This window comes from Trachurus japonicus, chromosome 18 (assembly GCF_045865225.1).
Source record: "Trachurus japonicus isolate A0001 chromosome 18, Traja_1.0".
Taxonomy (NCBI): domain Eukaryota; kingdom Metazoa; phylum Chordata; class Actinopteri; order Carangiformes; family Carangidae; genus Trachurus; species Trachurus japonicus.
Window position 1 is genome coordinate 16211408 of NC_140924.1, and position 16222 is coordinate 16227629.

Below are 16222 nucleotides of genomic sequence, written 5' to 3' on the forward strand. Positions count from 1 at the left end.
TGTCCGACCGACTGTGAAGTTTTTCAGAGGTTTTTTACACCAGAAAAGCAGCAGCAGCAGCAGCAGCAGCAGCATACCTGTGCAGCGGAAAGCACCACACAACCTTTTGTTTTTTATTACACTGAAATCTAGCAGTCGGTTATCGACTGGATAAGAAGATAAGAAAACCAATATCCTTTCCCCCTCTCTCTCTCTCCTTCTCTTTTTTTCTCTTTCTCCATCTTCCCCTCCGGCACATTTTCGTCATATCGCTCTGTGGTGATAAAATCAATTAAAGGACCCTTGTGCTTGTTACACGGAGAGCTTTTCCACATTTAGTCTGTTAGATCCACGGGTAAAACAAACCGCAAAAGAGCCGAGGAGCAAAATTACTTGGATCTGAATGTGATTACCTAGAATTTTATTTCCTCTGGGGGAGAGGGGGGCTTTGGAAATTACTTCTTGCAGTCATATTTTTCAGACACCATTATTATAATCAGACATTTAAAAAAAAAAAAACAGACTTGGCGACTCACAGTTTACCTTTAGGGGCAAGCTGATTCATTTACAGGTGACGTGTGTGGAGGTTAATGCGAAAAGAGATGCACAATTAGTCACCCTGAGTAATATCTACTATTGTGTATGATGTCATCTATTAAATTCTGTGTGAATGATGTTTTACCTACTGCCTGGATATGTACAAACACATTCCAGTTAATCTGATCCAGTTTTTTTTTTTTTTTTTAAATCTTACTGCATGTGTGAAGAGCTCTGACACACACAGACACACACACACGGGCTGATGCAAGCGAATGGTTATCTCGTCACATGGGCCGATCTAATGAAATCTGCTTGTGCAGGAATGCTGTTACATTGGGGTGATAACCTGGCAGGTATAGGAAACCGTCGGTAACGTGATCAGAGTCTTAAGACTGTATGTGTGTGTGTGTGTGTGTGTGTGTGTGTGTGTGAGTGTGTATAACCACCAGGCCTGGGCATCCTCTCGTTTTGAGAAATGAGGATCTCCATGGCGACCCTTCTTCTCCCATCTCAAATTGATTACCCATGGTGCCTTCTGTCCTCTTAAGGCATGTGCTGTACTCATAAATAGACATAGAGAGAGAGAGAAAAGCGCTACAGTCAGATCACTGGGGAGTTTCAGCAAAGTGAAATCCGCTGCTATCAAATCAAATGTGTGTGTGTGTGTGTGTGTGTGGGAATAATTTCCACCTCCTACCTGCTGCATCACCTCATCTCTACTGCTCCATTATGGCTGAACAAGACATTACCTCATTAACACATTCCCTATTTACTAGAGACGAGTCAACTATTTGTAGAAGCGCCGGTTCCTTCAACGTTCCCACTGGTCCGGTTTTATAAATTTGAAACAGGAAATGTTTTTTTTGTTTGTTTCTTTTGTTTTCTGGTCCTTCTAAGTAAATTTATGTTTCTGTGATTGTTGCCGACTCACTTGTTGACAGATTCAGTCGACACCTCCTGGCTCATCTCTGTTGTGTGTTGTTGTGTGTGTCGGACTAAAACAAACGCTCCTGGTGACACTACACTGCAAAAACTCAAAATCTTTCCAAGAATATTTGTCTTATTTCTCGTCAAAATGTTATTTCTAGTCAAAACAAATCTCATTATACTTAAAATAAGACTCATCACCAAAAAATTAACTTGTTTTTAGATAATTTTCACTTGTTTCAAACTAATTTTCACTTGAAATAACTAGAAAAATCTGCCAGTGAAAGCAAGTTGTTTTGTGCTTGTAATAAGGAAGAAAAACTTGCTCCACTATCAGATTTTTCTACTTATTTCAAGTGAATAAATGCTTGAAAGAAGTAAAAAGTGTCTAAAAACAAGCTACTTTTTAATATGACGAGTCTTATTTTAAGTATAATGGGATTTGTTTTGACTAGAAATGACATTTTGATGAGAAATAAGACAAATATTCTTGGTAAGATATTTGAGTTTTTGCAGTGTATCCAAACTGTTCTCCTTTTTGTTCTCCTATTTGTCTGTCACTTGGATCTGAATGCACCATAACGTCTGTTTTCTTTTCCTCTTCCCCCACTCCTCTCTCTTTCTCTCTTTCTGTCTCTTTCTTCTGTCTGACAATAGAAAAGTGTGAAGGAGGGGATCCTGTTGAAGCAGACCAGCTCCTTCCAGAGATGGAAGAGGAGATACTTCAAACTCAGAGGGAGGACGCTTTACTACGCCAAAGACTGCAAGGTAGCTACAGCAGGAATGTGTGAAACGGCCTGCAGCACTTCTGTCAGGATGTGTTTGGTATTTGTAAGAAATGCAGAAGTGCTCATCAGTGTTCAGAGAGCTGTGAAAGTTACAAACTGTGTGCACACATGCTCACCGAGGCTTTTCACGGAAATGAAATGTGATTAAATGTGAATGCAATAAAGTTAAGAGTTGTTTTTTTTATTTTTTAATTTATTCCCTTCATTAGTCTCTGATTTTTGATGAAGTGGACCTATCAGACGCCAGCGTGGCCGAGACCAGCACCAAGAACATCAACAACAGCTTCACGGTGAGTCACAGGTGGATTTACTGTAACAAATGAAAGTTTAATATGTTATTTTTATCATATTTATTTATATATCTCATATCTTATATATTTCTGCTGGCAGTGCATGTCTGTGGAGGACAGTGCTACATTTGCAGCTAGCATGTAGCATTTGTGTCAACTTCAATTAGAATTGATTTATTTACCAAATGTAAACGGTGCCCAGGAACACGCAAAACATACAATTACAGTTAAGTTAGAAGCTAAAATAATAATAATAGTAATGATTTTAAGATGAATACACTGAGCATGAAACGCATGTGTTGTTGTTGTTTGCGCTAATTGGGCTTTTACATTAAAAACAGCCAGTTTTCATTATAATAAAACCTCAGTACAGACGTGAAGTGTGTTGATTGAGACGTATAAACTCTAAGAAGAAACAAAACCAAAACAAAACAGACTAATCTATTGATAACACAATAAGCTAAAAACGTACAGACACAGAGTCTAAAAACAGAGACAAATCAATATCAGACCTTCATAAATAACAACATGATAGAATTAACCAGAACTGGGAGCGGCGCTGACTCTGCTCTTAGCAGCACTTACACCTGCAGTTAATCAGATTTCACTCTGTCTGTGATGTTTTTCCTGCAGCGTTGCCGCCGCAGCTCGGCTGTCGGATGTTTCGCTCCACTTCCTGTCTCTGATTTATTTTTATTTTTCACCCCCCAAATCCTTTTCTCTTCCTCTATTCGTCTCAGGTGATCACTCCGTTCCGTAAACTGATGCTGTGCGCCGAGAGCAGGAAGGAGATGGAGGACTGGATCGGCGCTCTCAAATCCGTCCAAAAATGGGAAACCTACGAGGTGAGCTCCTCCTCTGTCTCCTCTTCTTCTCCTAACACGTCATTATTTATCCTCAGCTTCTTTCCCTCTCATCCACCTCTTTTTATTCCTCTCATTCTTTCTCTCTTATCTGCTTCACGTTTCAGATTGATGTCTCTCATAAAGAATCAGAGCCTCGGCTTTAACAGGCCCATAAAGACGTGCGCGCTGCTATCCAAGCTTTAGTTTATATTCCAGACTTTCAGCTCTTTTACCGCCGAAGCATTTAAGGCTTTTAATTTACGTCGACGTGCGATCCGTCTGATCTGGAAGGTTTAGACTCCCGGTGATGGATGGCGTGGTGTTTTAAATGAATCCTCTCCAGTATTTTGACGTCTGCCGAGTTATGAACTCTTTGAAACGAGCGGAAAGAGGAGCTACTTTTCTACCGGTGGGGGAGTTTGTTTTGACAGTCCTGTCCTGCCGTCTCTTCAGGCTGGAGCTGTGTTTATCCCACGGCTGCTCATCTGTAACGCTCCGAACTTCTCCTTCACGTTCCCGCCACCTGAGGCCACAGAGTTTAATAATATGTGCCGCTGATGATGTCATTATCTCATCCCTGCATCCATGTGTCCTGCGGTGGTTTTAGAAATATAAAAAGTCACCGTCCCATCCTGTAACACGCCTTCCCTCAGGCTGTTTGTTTTGATGCAGCATCCCTCGTGTTTCTTCTCCTGTCCTTTTCAGTTGTTTCCACCTCCTTTTTAACACTTTATTGAAAAAAATTCAGTTACAGTCAGAAAATGGACCTTTCGTTAAAACAGAACAAAGTCTGGCATCTCACATTAAGAAAATAAATACATGCATATGAGATATATAAAGTAAACAAAGTAAGTATAATGTCAATGCAGGTATAAAGTTAACATAATAAAAAAAATAAAAAACAGGCAGGGCATATTTCATTTCTCTAATCTATAGTTCTTGAATTATGTTTACAGTATGCAGACATTTCTTATTGTCAATCATTTTTATACATTCTAGGTAGTTCTTAAATTCAATTTCAAACACAGGAAAGAAAAAGATCGACCTTTAGAGAATTTGAGTTTATGGATGTGAAATTTCGCAATTAGAATGATCAGATTAATTAACTGTTGAATTTTCCGCTCCTTATTATTATAAATGAATTGGAAGGTTGGAGTTGTTTCCACCTCCTAACCCCCAAACACTCACAGCTTGTGATGTCATCGTCCTCTCCTTCTCGTGCTTCCTGTCTCTCCTCAGGCCAGCCAGTTCAACATGGAGCATTTCTCCGGGATGCACAACTGGTACGCCTGCTCGCACGCCAGGCCGACCTTCTGCAACGTCTGCAGGGAGGCGCTGCCGGGTGTCACCTCCCACGGCCTGTCCTGTGAAGGTACACACACACACACACACACACACACACACACACAAACACACACAAACACACACAAATACACACGTCTGAAGACACACTCCATGGAAGATGCAACCAAGTAACTATGGATTTTAAAGACCAATACCGATATTATTTCATTTCATTTATTGTTTATTTGACAAGGACAATGTACATTAATGAACAATTGGTGACGCACACATGACGTCATGTAAATGCACCGGATTTAGCTCAAGGACAGACAGACATACCATAAAAAACAGAAAACAATAGGAAGCTACTGTACCTGCGTAAATATAAGAAAAAACTGAATAGTAGCAGCAGTTACAACAATAAGAAAACAGAAAACAACCTACATAAATATAAGAGAGGACAGAGTACTAGCAGCAGTTATAACAGTAAGAAATAATTATGAGAAATGACCTCACATTTTGATCAAATTTTTATATGAATGATGATGATTTTTTTGTTTTGTAGGAGAAAAACAAAATTAGATGGAGTAAAAAGTGAAAAGTGAAAGTAGAGTTTTTGGCTTCTAGTTGGCGTCTCATTCCAGGGAGTGGCACATTTTGACACGGTGACACCATGTAAACTATTTCCAATAGGAAACTGAACACACGTGCAGCTTATTGAGGTCGGTGACACTGGTAAATCTGATTTTAAAGCAGATTTTTAATTTTGTCGTAAAGTAAAATTGCTCCAAGGATCAAACAGATTTGTCCTTGGTTTGAAAGAGTTAAACTCAGACGTGTCCTAGATTTTGCAGCATCGTAATGTAAGATATGATGCAACAAGATAAGATAAAAACTTTATTGATCCAACAGTAGAAGAGAAAAGCAACACAAGACAGAACATGTAATAAAGAAATACATGTTCGATAAGAATAGAAACAGAATAACTAGAAATGTTATATACAATAATAATAGTACAAATATAAAATATATAAAGAGTTTGTCCATGTTTCATCATTATATATGTATTTTAGTCATTATACTGCTGTAAACCAATGAACTGTGTGTATCTGTCCTCTGCAGTTTGTAAATTTAAGGCTCATAAGCGCTGTGCAGTTCGCTCCACCAACAACTGCAAATGGACCACGCTGGCCTCCATAGGAAACGACATCATCGAGGATGAGGAAGGGGTGAGTCCGTTTAAATCACAGATACAAAAAAAAACAGCTTTTTAAATAAAAAAAAAATCCTAGTTGAGGTGGGTTTAGTACCTCTGTGTTTTCAGCATCTCCCTCTCCATCCGTGCTCCTCCTCCTCCTCCCAGGTGTCCATGCCTCACCAGTGGCTGGAGGGAAACCTGCCGGTCAGCGCCAAGTGCGTGGTGTGTGACAAGAACTGCGGCAGCGTGCGGCGGCTGCAGGACTGGCGCTGCCTCTGGTGCAAAGCCATCGTAAGTGGGGATTGATTTTCAGCCTCTGTCCTGTCGCTTCGAATCAACGTCGGTGAATTTATTTATTTAAAATCTATTTATTTGGGACATTGCTGTCGGGAACATGAAGTGTTTATTTTGAGAAAGAAAGAGGAGAGTTCACAGAGTCAGAGGATTATTAATAAAGACTAACGTGGCCGTTAGAGCTCTGGTTAATGAGCCTGTCATTTAAAACCCTCCACCTGGACGTTTCAGGACGGGATTAACACTTGAACTCTGCTCCTTTCTCCTCTTCTACCTCTCTGGTTTTATAACAGAGGGAAACACAGACTCAGTGTGTCGGTCACCAGGGAGGTGACTGTGTCTTTAAAGATAAAGATGTAATTTCACTCCCTCTCACACTGCTCTGCTTTGCAAAGGCTGCGCTGCTTTTGAGTGTTAAGAGCCCATGAACTTGTGTAATGTGGACTCCAAACCACACGCACACACACACATACACACACAGAAGCGCACACACAGGCATCGACACAAGTGGATCAGAGTGGTATTTGTGAAGGTTATAGAACTGACATTTGGCGGCTTTCAGAGGGATATAATGACCTTTCTGCTTTCTACCGAAATATATAGAATTACTAAGAAGACTCCGTGTGTGTGTGTGTGTGTGTGTGTGTGTGTGTGTGTGTGTGTGTGCAATTGCAGGTCCACAACAGCTGTAAAGAACAAATGGGGAAGGTGTGTCCCTTGGGTCAATGTCGAGTGTCAATCATCCCTCCCACGGCACTTAACAGCATTGACTCAGATGGTGAGACTGCACCTACACACACACACACACACACACACACACAGACACACTGTACAGTATATAAGGTTCAAAGTTCAGGTACGACACCTTCAATCTGGACTCCAGTTCTGTGATTCATCCTGTAATTTTTATGCAAATTGTCACATTTACGGAAAAAGAAAGTTGACTTTTGAAATGAACACGATCATTTTGAAGATGTGGAGTTGAAGCTTGTTTCTGTCTATGTATCCGTCACAAACGGGGTTCCCACGCATCCTGGAAAACCTGGAAAATGGTTGACCAGTTCTCCAGTCATGGAAAACACATGGAAAATTAGAGAAACAGCTACAGTACCAGAGCCTTATCTATTTGACTTTTTCAGACCTCACTAAGGATTTCTTAACGAATGAACTAGCGATTTTGAGTTGATGAGTGTTTCCAGTACTGGTCCATGAGCATGAGGGTTTTCTCTCCTCTGCGAGTTGAGGAGTAGAGGAGGAGCAGAGGGCTTCTGTAGGCATGGTTTAAAAACAAAAACAACATATTGCGAACTGCGAACATTGCGTTGTTCTATGATAAGACATAAGACTGTTTATTTATCCCACACCTGGGAAATCTGGTTGTTGTAGTAGCGTTGTAGCACAAGATAAAAAAGTAGAAAAATATAAAAACAATACAAAACAAACATATACTACAAAGAGAGAGGTTATGTGCCAAAATGTTTCAATGATATATACAGTTATTTATGAGAATAGAATAAATATTATATACATAGTGTTGGTAGTTGGCAGAAGAAACTGTTGCACAGACGCGGGGTGTATGGGAGTGTACAGCAGTAAGTTGTGCAGTCTGACACAAAAATCAAAGTGTTGGACATAAATAAATAAATAATAACTATAGACTGTGTAAATACAGCCTAAATAGTGGAAAATGAAAACTAGAAAAGTGTTTGAAAGTGCAAAAATGGCCGATTTTTGTCATAATTTCGTAATTTCTAAGCATGTAAGAGATTATCTCATAGATAAGTTAAGGCCACAGACTGCACATCTTTAAATCAGACTTGAGGATGAGAGAGAAGAATAAACATGGAAACAATCTGGTTAAATGTACAAAATAAGGTGCAACTGTCGTGTACGGTGTATTAACACAATGTCCTGGTAAATGATTTCAACAAAAGAGTTGAAACCCTGACAAACTAAAACATTTCAGCAGCTCCAAATATAGATGTATTGTTTTTCTTCTCTCAGGCTTCTGGAAAGCCACGTCGGCCTCGTGCTCCAGCCCCCTCCTCGTCCTGGTCAACTCCAAGAGCGGAGACAACCAGGGCGTCAAGTTCCTCCGCAAGTTCAAGCAGCTCCTCAACCCGGCTCAAGTCTTTGACCTGATGAACGGAGGACCGGAGCTCGGGTACCTCTTCACTTTTATCTCTTCTTCTTTTTGAAAAGCTGCAGTGCTTTGGGAAAACGGCTGAAGCTGATGCTCCCTCTCTCTCTCCTCTCCTCAGCCTTCGCCTCTTCCAGAAGTTTGTGACGTTTCGTATCCTGGTGTGCGGAGGAGATGGCAGCGTGGGCTGGGTGCTCTCGGAGCTCGATAAACTCAACCTCCATAAACAGGTGAGAGCGGCGAAGAGGAGGAGGAGGAGGAGGAGGAGGGGATGATGATGATGATGATATAATATAATGTAGAAGGCAGCGACTTACCTGTTGTGCAATCAAACTGTTACAGAAGAGACATTGGAAAATAAAAATCCCAAAATATTAAACCTGACAACGTGAGGCGTTCAGGGACGGATCAGAGGGTCTGAACTAATTCATTACAGCCACTGAATTAATCAGTTTTTAATGAATACCATGTCGGATAACATGTTCTTTAATCGTTTCAAATTAGCATCTCATTTAGATAAATACACGCCACATCAAATCAGATCAGCGTTAACGATGTGAGGTCGTGTCAGACGGGTCCGATTCTCCGGCGCGTTGAGACTCAGTCAGTCTGACGTTTTCTAATGTCAAAGATTTCACACCGTTCAGACTCGTCACGTCGTCGTCCATCATCATCATCAGCTGTGAAAATACAGTTCAGACTTCACTCATCATAACATGGAGTTTAATTATAGATATTTTAAATGCTGTTTGCTGTAAATGTTGGGAAGCAAACACCTTCATAAAAGATTAACATAAATTGCAAGAATCAAATATGTAGATCATATTGCGTCTGCAGCTGCTTGTTCATGACCTTAGATATAAGTATAAGAAAGCTGATCTTCTGTGTATCTGAGTGAAACCCGTAAAATCAAAAAAGTTAACTTTATTGATCTTTATTGACAGGAAATTCAGATTTGATGCAGCAGCACAAAGAGAGGAGGAACTGAATCTAAAGTGAACAGGGTCTATTGGAAATCTAATCTACCGACAATAACAACTGTAAATACATGAATGGATAAAGTGACAGACATAAAATTGATTAAAAACAGATTTTTTTTAATCATAAATTGGAACAATTTCAAACATCCTGAGAAAAAATCCCTCCCATTCCCGTCTTCTTTTCTTTCTGTTCATATGAATATATCATTGACGCTCTGCTCCTCCCTGTAGAGAAACGTGTGCACTTCACTGTGATGCTGCAGTGATTAAATGTTTAATTTAAACTCTTTAAGTTTTGGGTCCACTGGTTTATTTGTTCAGACTAATCGGACTTAGTTTTGGTTAATTAGATATGCGCGTTTTAATTAAGAAGAATAACTTGTTTGCTGCTGCCTTTAATTAAAATATGTGATATGAGGATTCGTTTTAAGATGATCTATTGATCAGAGTGTGTGTTTGTGTGTGTGCAGTGCCAGCTGGGCGTGCTGCCTCTGGGTACGGGTAACGACCTGGCCCGGGTGCTGGGCTGGGGCGGTCTCTGTGACGACGACGCTCAGCTGCTGCAGATCCTGGAGAAGCTGGAGAGAGCCACCACCAAGATGTTGGACCGGTAAGAACACAACTTCTTTCTTTTTTATTGTAAGCTTTATTGACAACAACACATGAGTTGTTTTAGAGGTAAATTCATGCAAAACCGCTGATGCGCGTTCCCGTCAGGGGCAGTTTTTCGGCAAACAGTCTCTGTATTCACCTCTAAAACAACTCTGTCTTGTAACGTTCTGTTATTACCTCATAGCGTGGTGAATGTGCAGGTCACAACTTGTCCACCAGAGCGTTTTGGAGTTGTTGGATTGTGTATTTGATGAGTTTGATGCCAAGAAATCCCATGAGCCTCTGTAGCGTAGCTCTGAGCAGCTCACGGCTCTGCTCCGCCGTTCTAAAAACAGCTTGCACCGACAATTAAAGGTAACGAACCTACTGTTATGACTATAGGGATTATGACTAATAACTAATAACTATCCCTTTAAAGGTGACAACAAGACAAAAAAGACATATTTAATGAATATGTTGTAATGCTTAAAGAGTTTTAATTTCACAGTCACATATAGAGGACATGTATTCTTTGATATCAGCAGAAAGTTCAAGAAAATTTGGCTTCTTGCCTAAAAATGTAGATTTGTGTCTGTGAAAGTTGGTTAATATGATTAGGTTCAGTTTCCACGTCATGTTTAAATCCGTGAAATGATTCAGTGAGTTTAAGTCCACTGAGCAGTGGTGCATTGATCCGTCTTTGCCCCCCGCCGTGTTTCCCTCTAAAACCGTCCGCAGGGTGTTTGTTTCCCTCACAGGACGTCCCAGATGAATGAATTAATGGAAGCAGCGTCTGGATCTAATCCTGCTTGTGGTGTTTATATATTTCTCCAGGGCAGCAGCAGTCAGGAGGAGCGAGCAATAGTCCCAACAAGCAAAAGATAATTAGATATAGAAATAAAAAAAGAAAAGATACCTCAGGCTGTTTGTTTTATTTGTGTCTCTGGAGCTGCATGAACAATTTAAAAATTAGCCTTGTACTTTTTAACGACACGGAGCTCAGCAGTGACAGGATGAACACACACACACACTTGAATCTATACTCTCTAATGTTCATGAATTCACTTTAGTTACTTTGACACCGTGGCTCCACACAGCTTCAATGTGAATCATATAAAGACTCAGTCGTGACAAGCGCACCTTGAGCTTTGAACTGTCACATTCACTCCGACGTCAAGAGCTGTAAAGTTTTTACAGTCTGAGTAAAAGTCTTGATGCTCGTGCTGGAATGTGAAGCTGAAGCAATCGGCTGCTGCTGCTGCACCCACCTGGCCGCATAACACCTGAGAAATGTACAGTGTGTCGTCGTGTAAAAATGTGTCATCGTCCCCCACGTTGCAACACTTCCTGCAGACAGGTGATCAGGGTCTGTCGTAGCTTCACCTGAGTGTTCAACAGCTGCAGAAGTGTCAAAATAACCAACTCAACATAAAAAAAAAATCCCTGTTCCTCAGCTGTTTTGATCCTGGTCATGAGTTAAAGGGATAGTTCAACATTTCGGCATATTGGCCCATTGTCATAATCCCTATAATCATAGCAGTAGGTTCATTACCTTTAATTGTCGGTGCAAGCTATTTTTTAGAACGGCGGAGCAGAGCCATGAGCTGCTCAGAGCTACGCTACAGAGGCTAATGGGATTTCTTGGTTTCCCTCATCAAACTCATCAAATACACAATCCAACAACTCCAAAACGCTCTGGTGGACAAGTTGTGACCTGCACATTCACCACACCATGAGATAATAGCAGAACGTTACCAGACAGAGTTGTTTTGGAGGCAAATTCATGCAAAACCGCTGATGTGCGTTGCCTTCAGGGTCAGTTTTTCAGCAAGCAGTCTCTGCATTTGCTTGCACTGACAATTAAAGGTTGAACTATCCATTTAACTCGTGAATTTTACAACCAAAAAGTCAGAATGAGGATAATAAATACTGAACCAAAGAAAAAACAAATCCCCAGGTTTGTTTTGTTGGTATAAAAAAGGGCGGAAAAATAAAGAAAAACACTTTGTAGCCACAGAAACAAATCCAAACCACCTTTTTCTCTCTCTCTCTGTGTGTCGGCAACTTGGATGCTAAAATACTTTGTCCAGACTGAAGCAGGAGATTTGTAGCTTTCAGACGATGTATCATGTGTCGGGGGGTTGTGTGAAGATAAAAGTCTGGTATCAGCCAAAACACAGACACCGAGGCTTCCCCATGGGTGCATTTTTAAAAAAGGCTCAGGTGCATTCTGGGTAAAAATAAATAAAGGACAGAGTGACTGTGTTTATTATCAACATGTCAAAAACTCCACAGTGCAGCTGCTTTTGTTGAGCTGTTTGTTTGGAAAATGACCAGAAACGACCAAACCACAGTAAACAAAGCCAGTGAGAGCCGATGTGTAACAAACACAAGATGTAGTTCGATGGTTGATGTTGACGTGTGTGTTTGTGCGTGTGTTTTCAGGTGGAGTGTGATGACCTTCGAGGTTCCCACCTCCAACAAACACACGCCGATCGTGAAGGAGGACGACGGCCTCGATTCTCCTCTGCAGGTAAAGTTAAACGGCGTCTACGCACCCTCATAAAATTACAGTGACAGCCTGTTGAGCTAAAACCACCGGACTTCTCACACACAGAGTGGAGGCGAGGAAAGGTCGCCTGTAAACAACCAAAACTAGATGATAGTTAAATATAGAAAAAGCTCTTCTTCTGCTTATTCACAGTTAAATTTCCATCATATTTTCTTGTTGCTGATTCACCAACAATAAATAAACTAACAATAATTTTACAACTATTTATAAGTTTATGTCTAGAAGTTGGAAGCTGTTTTCATACCGTATGTGTTGTGTTTAAGCCAAGTGTGACCAATAATTAGCTGGTGCAAGTCAGATTTCTAATGTTCGCTTATACACTTAAATTACACTTAAATATTTTAAGTTTTTTTTCTTCCTTAGACTTAATTTAAGGTATCACAGCGCTAACGAGGAAAAATAAAGTTACCTCTGGCTCCATTTAACTGCAGTGTGGTTGAGTTTTTGGAGATACATGATGAGGAGAGTGAACTCATCACAGAGAGATGATGATGATGATGATGACTCCAGTCTCTGCAAAGGAGAAATAAACCTTTTCAAACTCTTTGATAGAATCAATAATGTGCACAGTATATATTATATAACTATTGATCAGGTGTCATCAGAGGTCATATTTTAATCACAGTTTCATAGTGCAGAAATAGAATAATCTTCTCCAGGAGGTGGATTCATGGTTTGTTTGGATCTTTTAAACATTAAACATTTTCTAAAGTGAAAGTTTCTCTGGCCCTCTCCCTCAGGTCCACATCACTCAGTATGCAGACTCCGTGGCCTCACACCTCGCCAAGATCCTGGACTCGGACAAACACAGCGACGTCATTTCCTCTGCCAAGTACGTGCAGCGAATGTCTCAGAAATATAAAGACAGAGGAGAGGAGAGGAGAGGAGAGGAGGGGGGAGGAGGATAGAGAAAGATGTAGACGTAGTGAGTGCCTGGTCAATGGGTATTGATTTTTTTTTTTTATTCGTCTCTAAGGACGCACACACACACACACACACAGAGAGGGGACAGTAAGTAAAAGAGACGGATGAATCAGTGTTGAGGGGTCGTCCTCGGTGCATTAGTGCGTCGGTCGTCTTCCTTTGGGACAAGTCGAGGAGCCATTACAGTGCTCTCTCTCTCTCCGTCTGTTGTGTGTGTTTGTAGTCGAGAGCTGCTGCTGCTGCTGCTGCACATTTAAAACACTTCACACACCTCTGGGACCTGAGGACACTCGTTCTTATCTAAACACAACACCGGTGTCGTCAGTCGGACTATTTCTGCAGCCGTAGCTGTGGAGAGTTTGAACCGGTATCGACCGGCAGGAAACTCTCTGCGGTCGTTACTTAAAGAATCAGAAGTGTAATATTAATTTTATAGGTTTTTAGAAACACGAGAAAATGAATTGTGACACTTTTTGAGCCGTTACTTAAAGGTGTTGTGTTTTCGTTAAAGCCTTATCGTCTGTAAACGTTCACCTGCGACTGGTTAGATTAGATTAGTCTGGTCAGTCAGAGGTCACGGTCATGTCGGCGCTTTTCTTTTATATTATGAGACACACATGGATGACCTGATTAGGTTTTAGTGCTCAGAGGTCAAAGGTCACTGTGACAACACAGGACAAGTTTTTCGGCCGTGACTCATCGTATTCATCGTCTCATTATCAAACACACTTCACATCTTAAATGTATTAAATAAGTCTGGAAAGTTAAAAAACTCCATTAATTCAAGTTGAATTGAATCAAGTAAACCAACCATATGTGTGTGAATGTGTGTGTGAATGTGTGTGTGAATGGGTGAATGCGATGTACTGTAAAGCGCTTTGGGTATCGTTACAGGTATAGTAAAGCGCTATATAAATACAGACCATTTACCATTTACCATTTACCATATGTATTAAATGTATATATAACTAAATCAAAATAATGTAATTTATATATCTTTATTGAGTGAAACTCATTGTCGCCTCAGTTTTATTTAATTCAGGTTAAATTGTTTCATGCAATTTAATTTAAAAAGTAAGTAAAGTACATTTGATACATTTATTCAACTAATTAAAATGTACATAGTTTTATTAAATTAATCTATCCGAATTTAGTGATTGTAAATTGGTGGTAATAGAATGGAATAAAGAAAAAGTCACGATTTTAATTGAATGTTTTTTTGCAAATTAAGTTATTTGAGCTTTTTTCTTAATTTGCCTCCTATAAATACAAAGATGTGGATGTTTATTATGATTTTATTATCTTTTATGGATAAGTGCCATCTGTTATGATGTTTTTTACTGAAAGTATATTTTACTTTGATTACTAATTAGTCAGTTTAGACACTGAAGCAAGATGTAGTAGAGTGAAACTGCTGATTCCTTTTATTTTGTACAGTTAAAGTCTGGATGAACTGGAGGTTTAAAATGAAACTTCTTCATCTTTATGTTCATTAAATATAAACACTGTAAACACGTGTAAAGAGGCTTCGGGGAACAAACAGAGCATTAACTTCTCGTTATGTAATTTGAAAGCGAAGTCATGTCGGGATGCACCTGCTGGATAAACACGAGGATAAGACTCCAGTAAATGAGAAAACATTTGTGTTTTGTTTTATTGTTTTGTTTTTTTTCAAGTAAAATTCATTTTAACATGATTCAATATTTGCAAAAAAAAGGCATCAGCGCTGTGTGAGTTCAGAGCAGCCGCCCTGCTGAGTCACACAGCAGCAATGTAACAGCTGTGAGTAAATAGTGACTGTGTGGAGGCGACGGAGCTGACAGGCAGGTGGGCGACAATGAAACAGGACTGTGTGTGTGTGTATATACTGTGTGTGTGTGTGTGTGTGTTTGTATAATCTCCAAACACAGCGGCTGTGCAGTGAATCACCAAATCTGAAAACGTTTTAACCCGATAATGTTTCATTTTCAGCGTTAATCACGTTAACGTTCGCCTTCTTTCTCTCTCTTTCTCTCCGACCCTCCGTCAGGTTCCTGTGTGGGACAGTGAACGATTTCGTGGCGGAGGTGGGGAAGGCGTACGAGAGAGCCACAGAGAACAAAGAGGAGGCAGATGCGATGGCAAAGAAGGTAAATGGTTCTCTGTGTGTGTGTGTGTGTAATTGTGTGTGTTATATAAGAAGGTTGTGTAACAGTAACTAGTGGCTAAAGTGTAGGTGTGTGTCTGTGTGTGTGTACTGTACATAATAGGGAGCGAGATACAAAAGTGAGTTTTTATGTTGAAGGTTCAGCGTCGCTCCTCTTTTCAATAATGTGACTCTTCATAAGAATTTGAAAGAGTCATTGAATAATAATGAGTGTTGAAGAGGTCAGAGTGGGAAACGTGGGTTAAAGTTGCATTAACTGGCCAAGGCTGATGTGCTGCTGCTGCTGTGTTCATGCTCTTCTCATATGTTTCTGAAGTAAGCTACAACAACAACGTCTCTCTGTGTTTCTATCCCAGTGTGCACTGCTGAACGAGAAGCTCGATTCCCTCGTCAAGGCCTTAAGTGAGGAGGCAGAAGCCCAGGTAATGACAATATAACACCATTTTTAATCAATAAACAAAGCAGCCAATGGGGATGAAGGATTAAAATCACAATGCTGGACATCAAAAGGCAAAATGTTATTTTAGGACTCTGGAAAATGTGAAAAATCACAACTAAAAACACTGTTTGTTTTAGCTATTTTTAACTTTTGCTGTCACTATAGCTAACATTAGCATTAACAATCTAGAAGAAACATTGTAAACCTACAGTAGCATCAAATTTTATTCCTTTATTCAGTGGTTGAAAGCAGCCATCTTGTTTAGCTTTGATTTCAGTCACTTCC

At 40.2% G+C, this 16222-nt stretch overlaps 1 protein-coding gene across 1 annotated transcript in view; it reads left to right on the top strand.

The window, feature by feature from the left end:
• Window positions 1-16222, top strand: part of LOC146968953 (diacylglycerol kinase delta) — a 75153-nt gene that overhangs the window by 43768 nt on the left and 15163 nt on the right. The window contains exons 4-17 of the mRNA XM_085806455.1: window positions 2104-2214; window positions 2444-2524; window positions 3265-3369; window positions 4609-4741; window positions 5776-5882; window positions 6017-6142; window positions 6821-6923; window positions 8150-8309; window positions 8407-8515; window positions 9736-9875; window positions 12302-12389; window positions 13169-13260; window positions 15382-15481; window positions 15855-15920. Of these exons, the coding sequence (XP_085662581.1) occupies window positions 2104-2214; window positions 2444-2524; window positions 3265-3369; window positions 4609-4741; window positions 5776-5882; window positions 6017-6142; window positions 6821-6923; window positions 8150-8309; window positions 8407-8515; window positions 9736-9875; window positions 12302-12389; window positions 13169-13260; window positions 15382-15481; window positions 15855-15920 (1521 nt within the window). The remainder of the gene's footprint in view (window positions 1-2103; window positions 2215-2443; window positions 2525-3264; window positions 3370-4608; window positions 4742-5775; window positions 5883-6016; window positions 6143-6820; window positions 6924-8149; window positions 8310-8406; window positions 8516-9735; window positions 9876-12301; window positions 12390-13168; window positions 13261-15381; window positions 15482-15854; window positions 15921-16222) is intronic.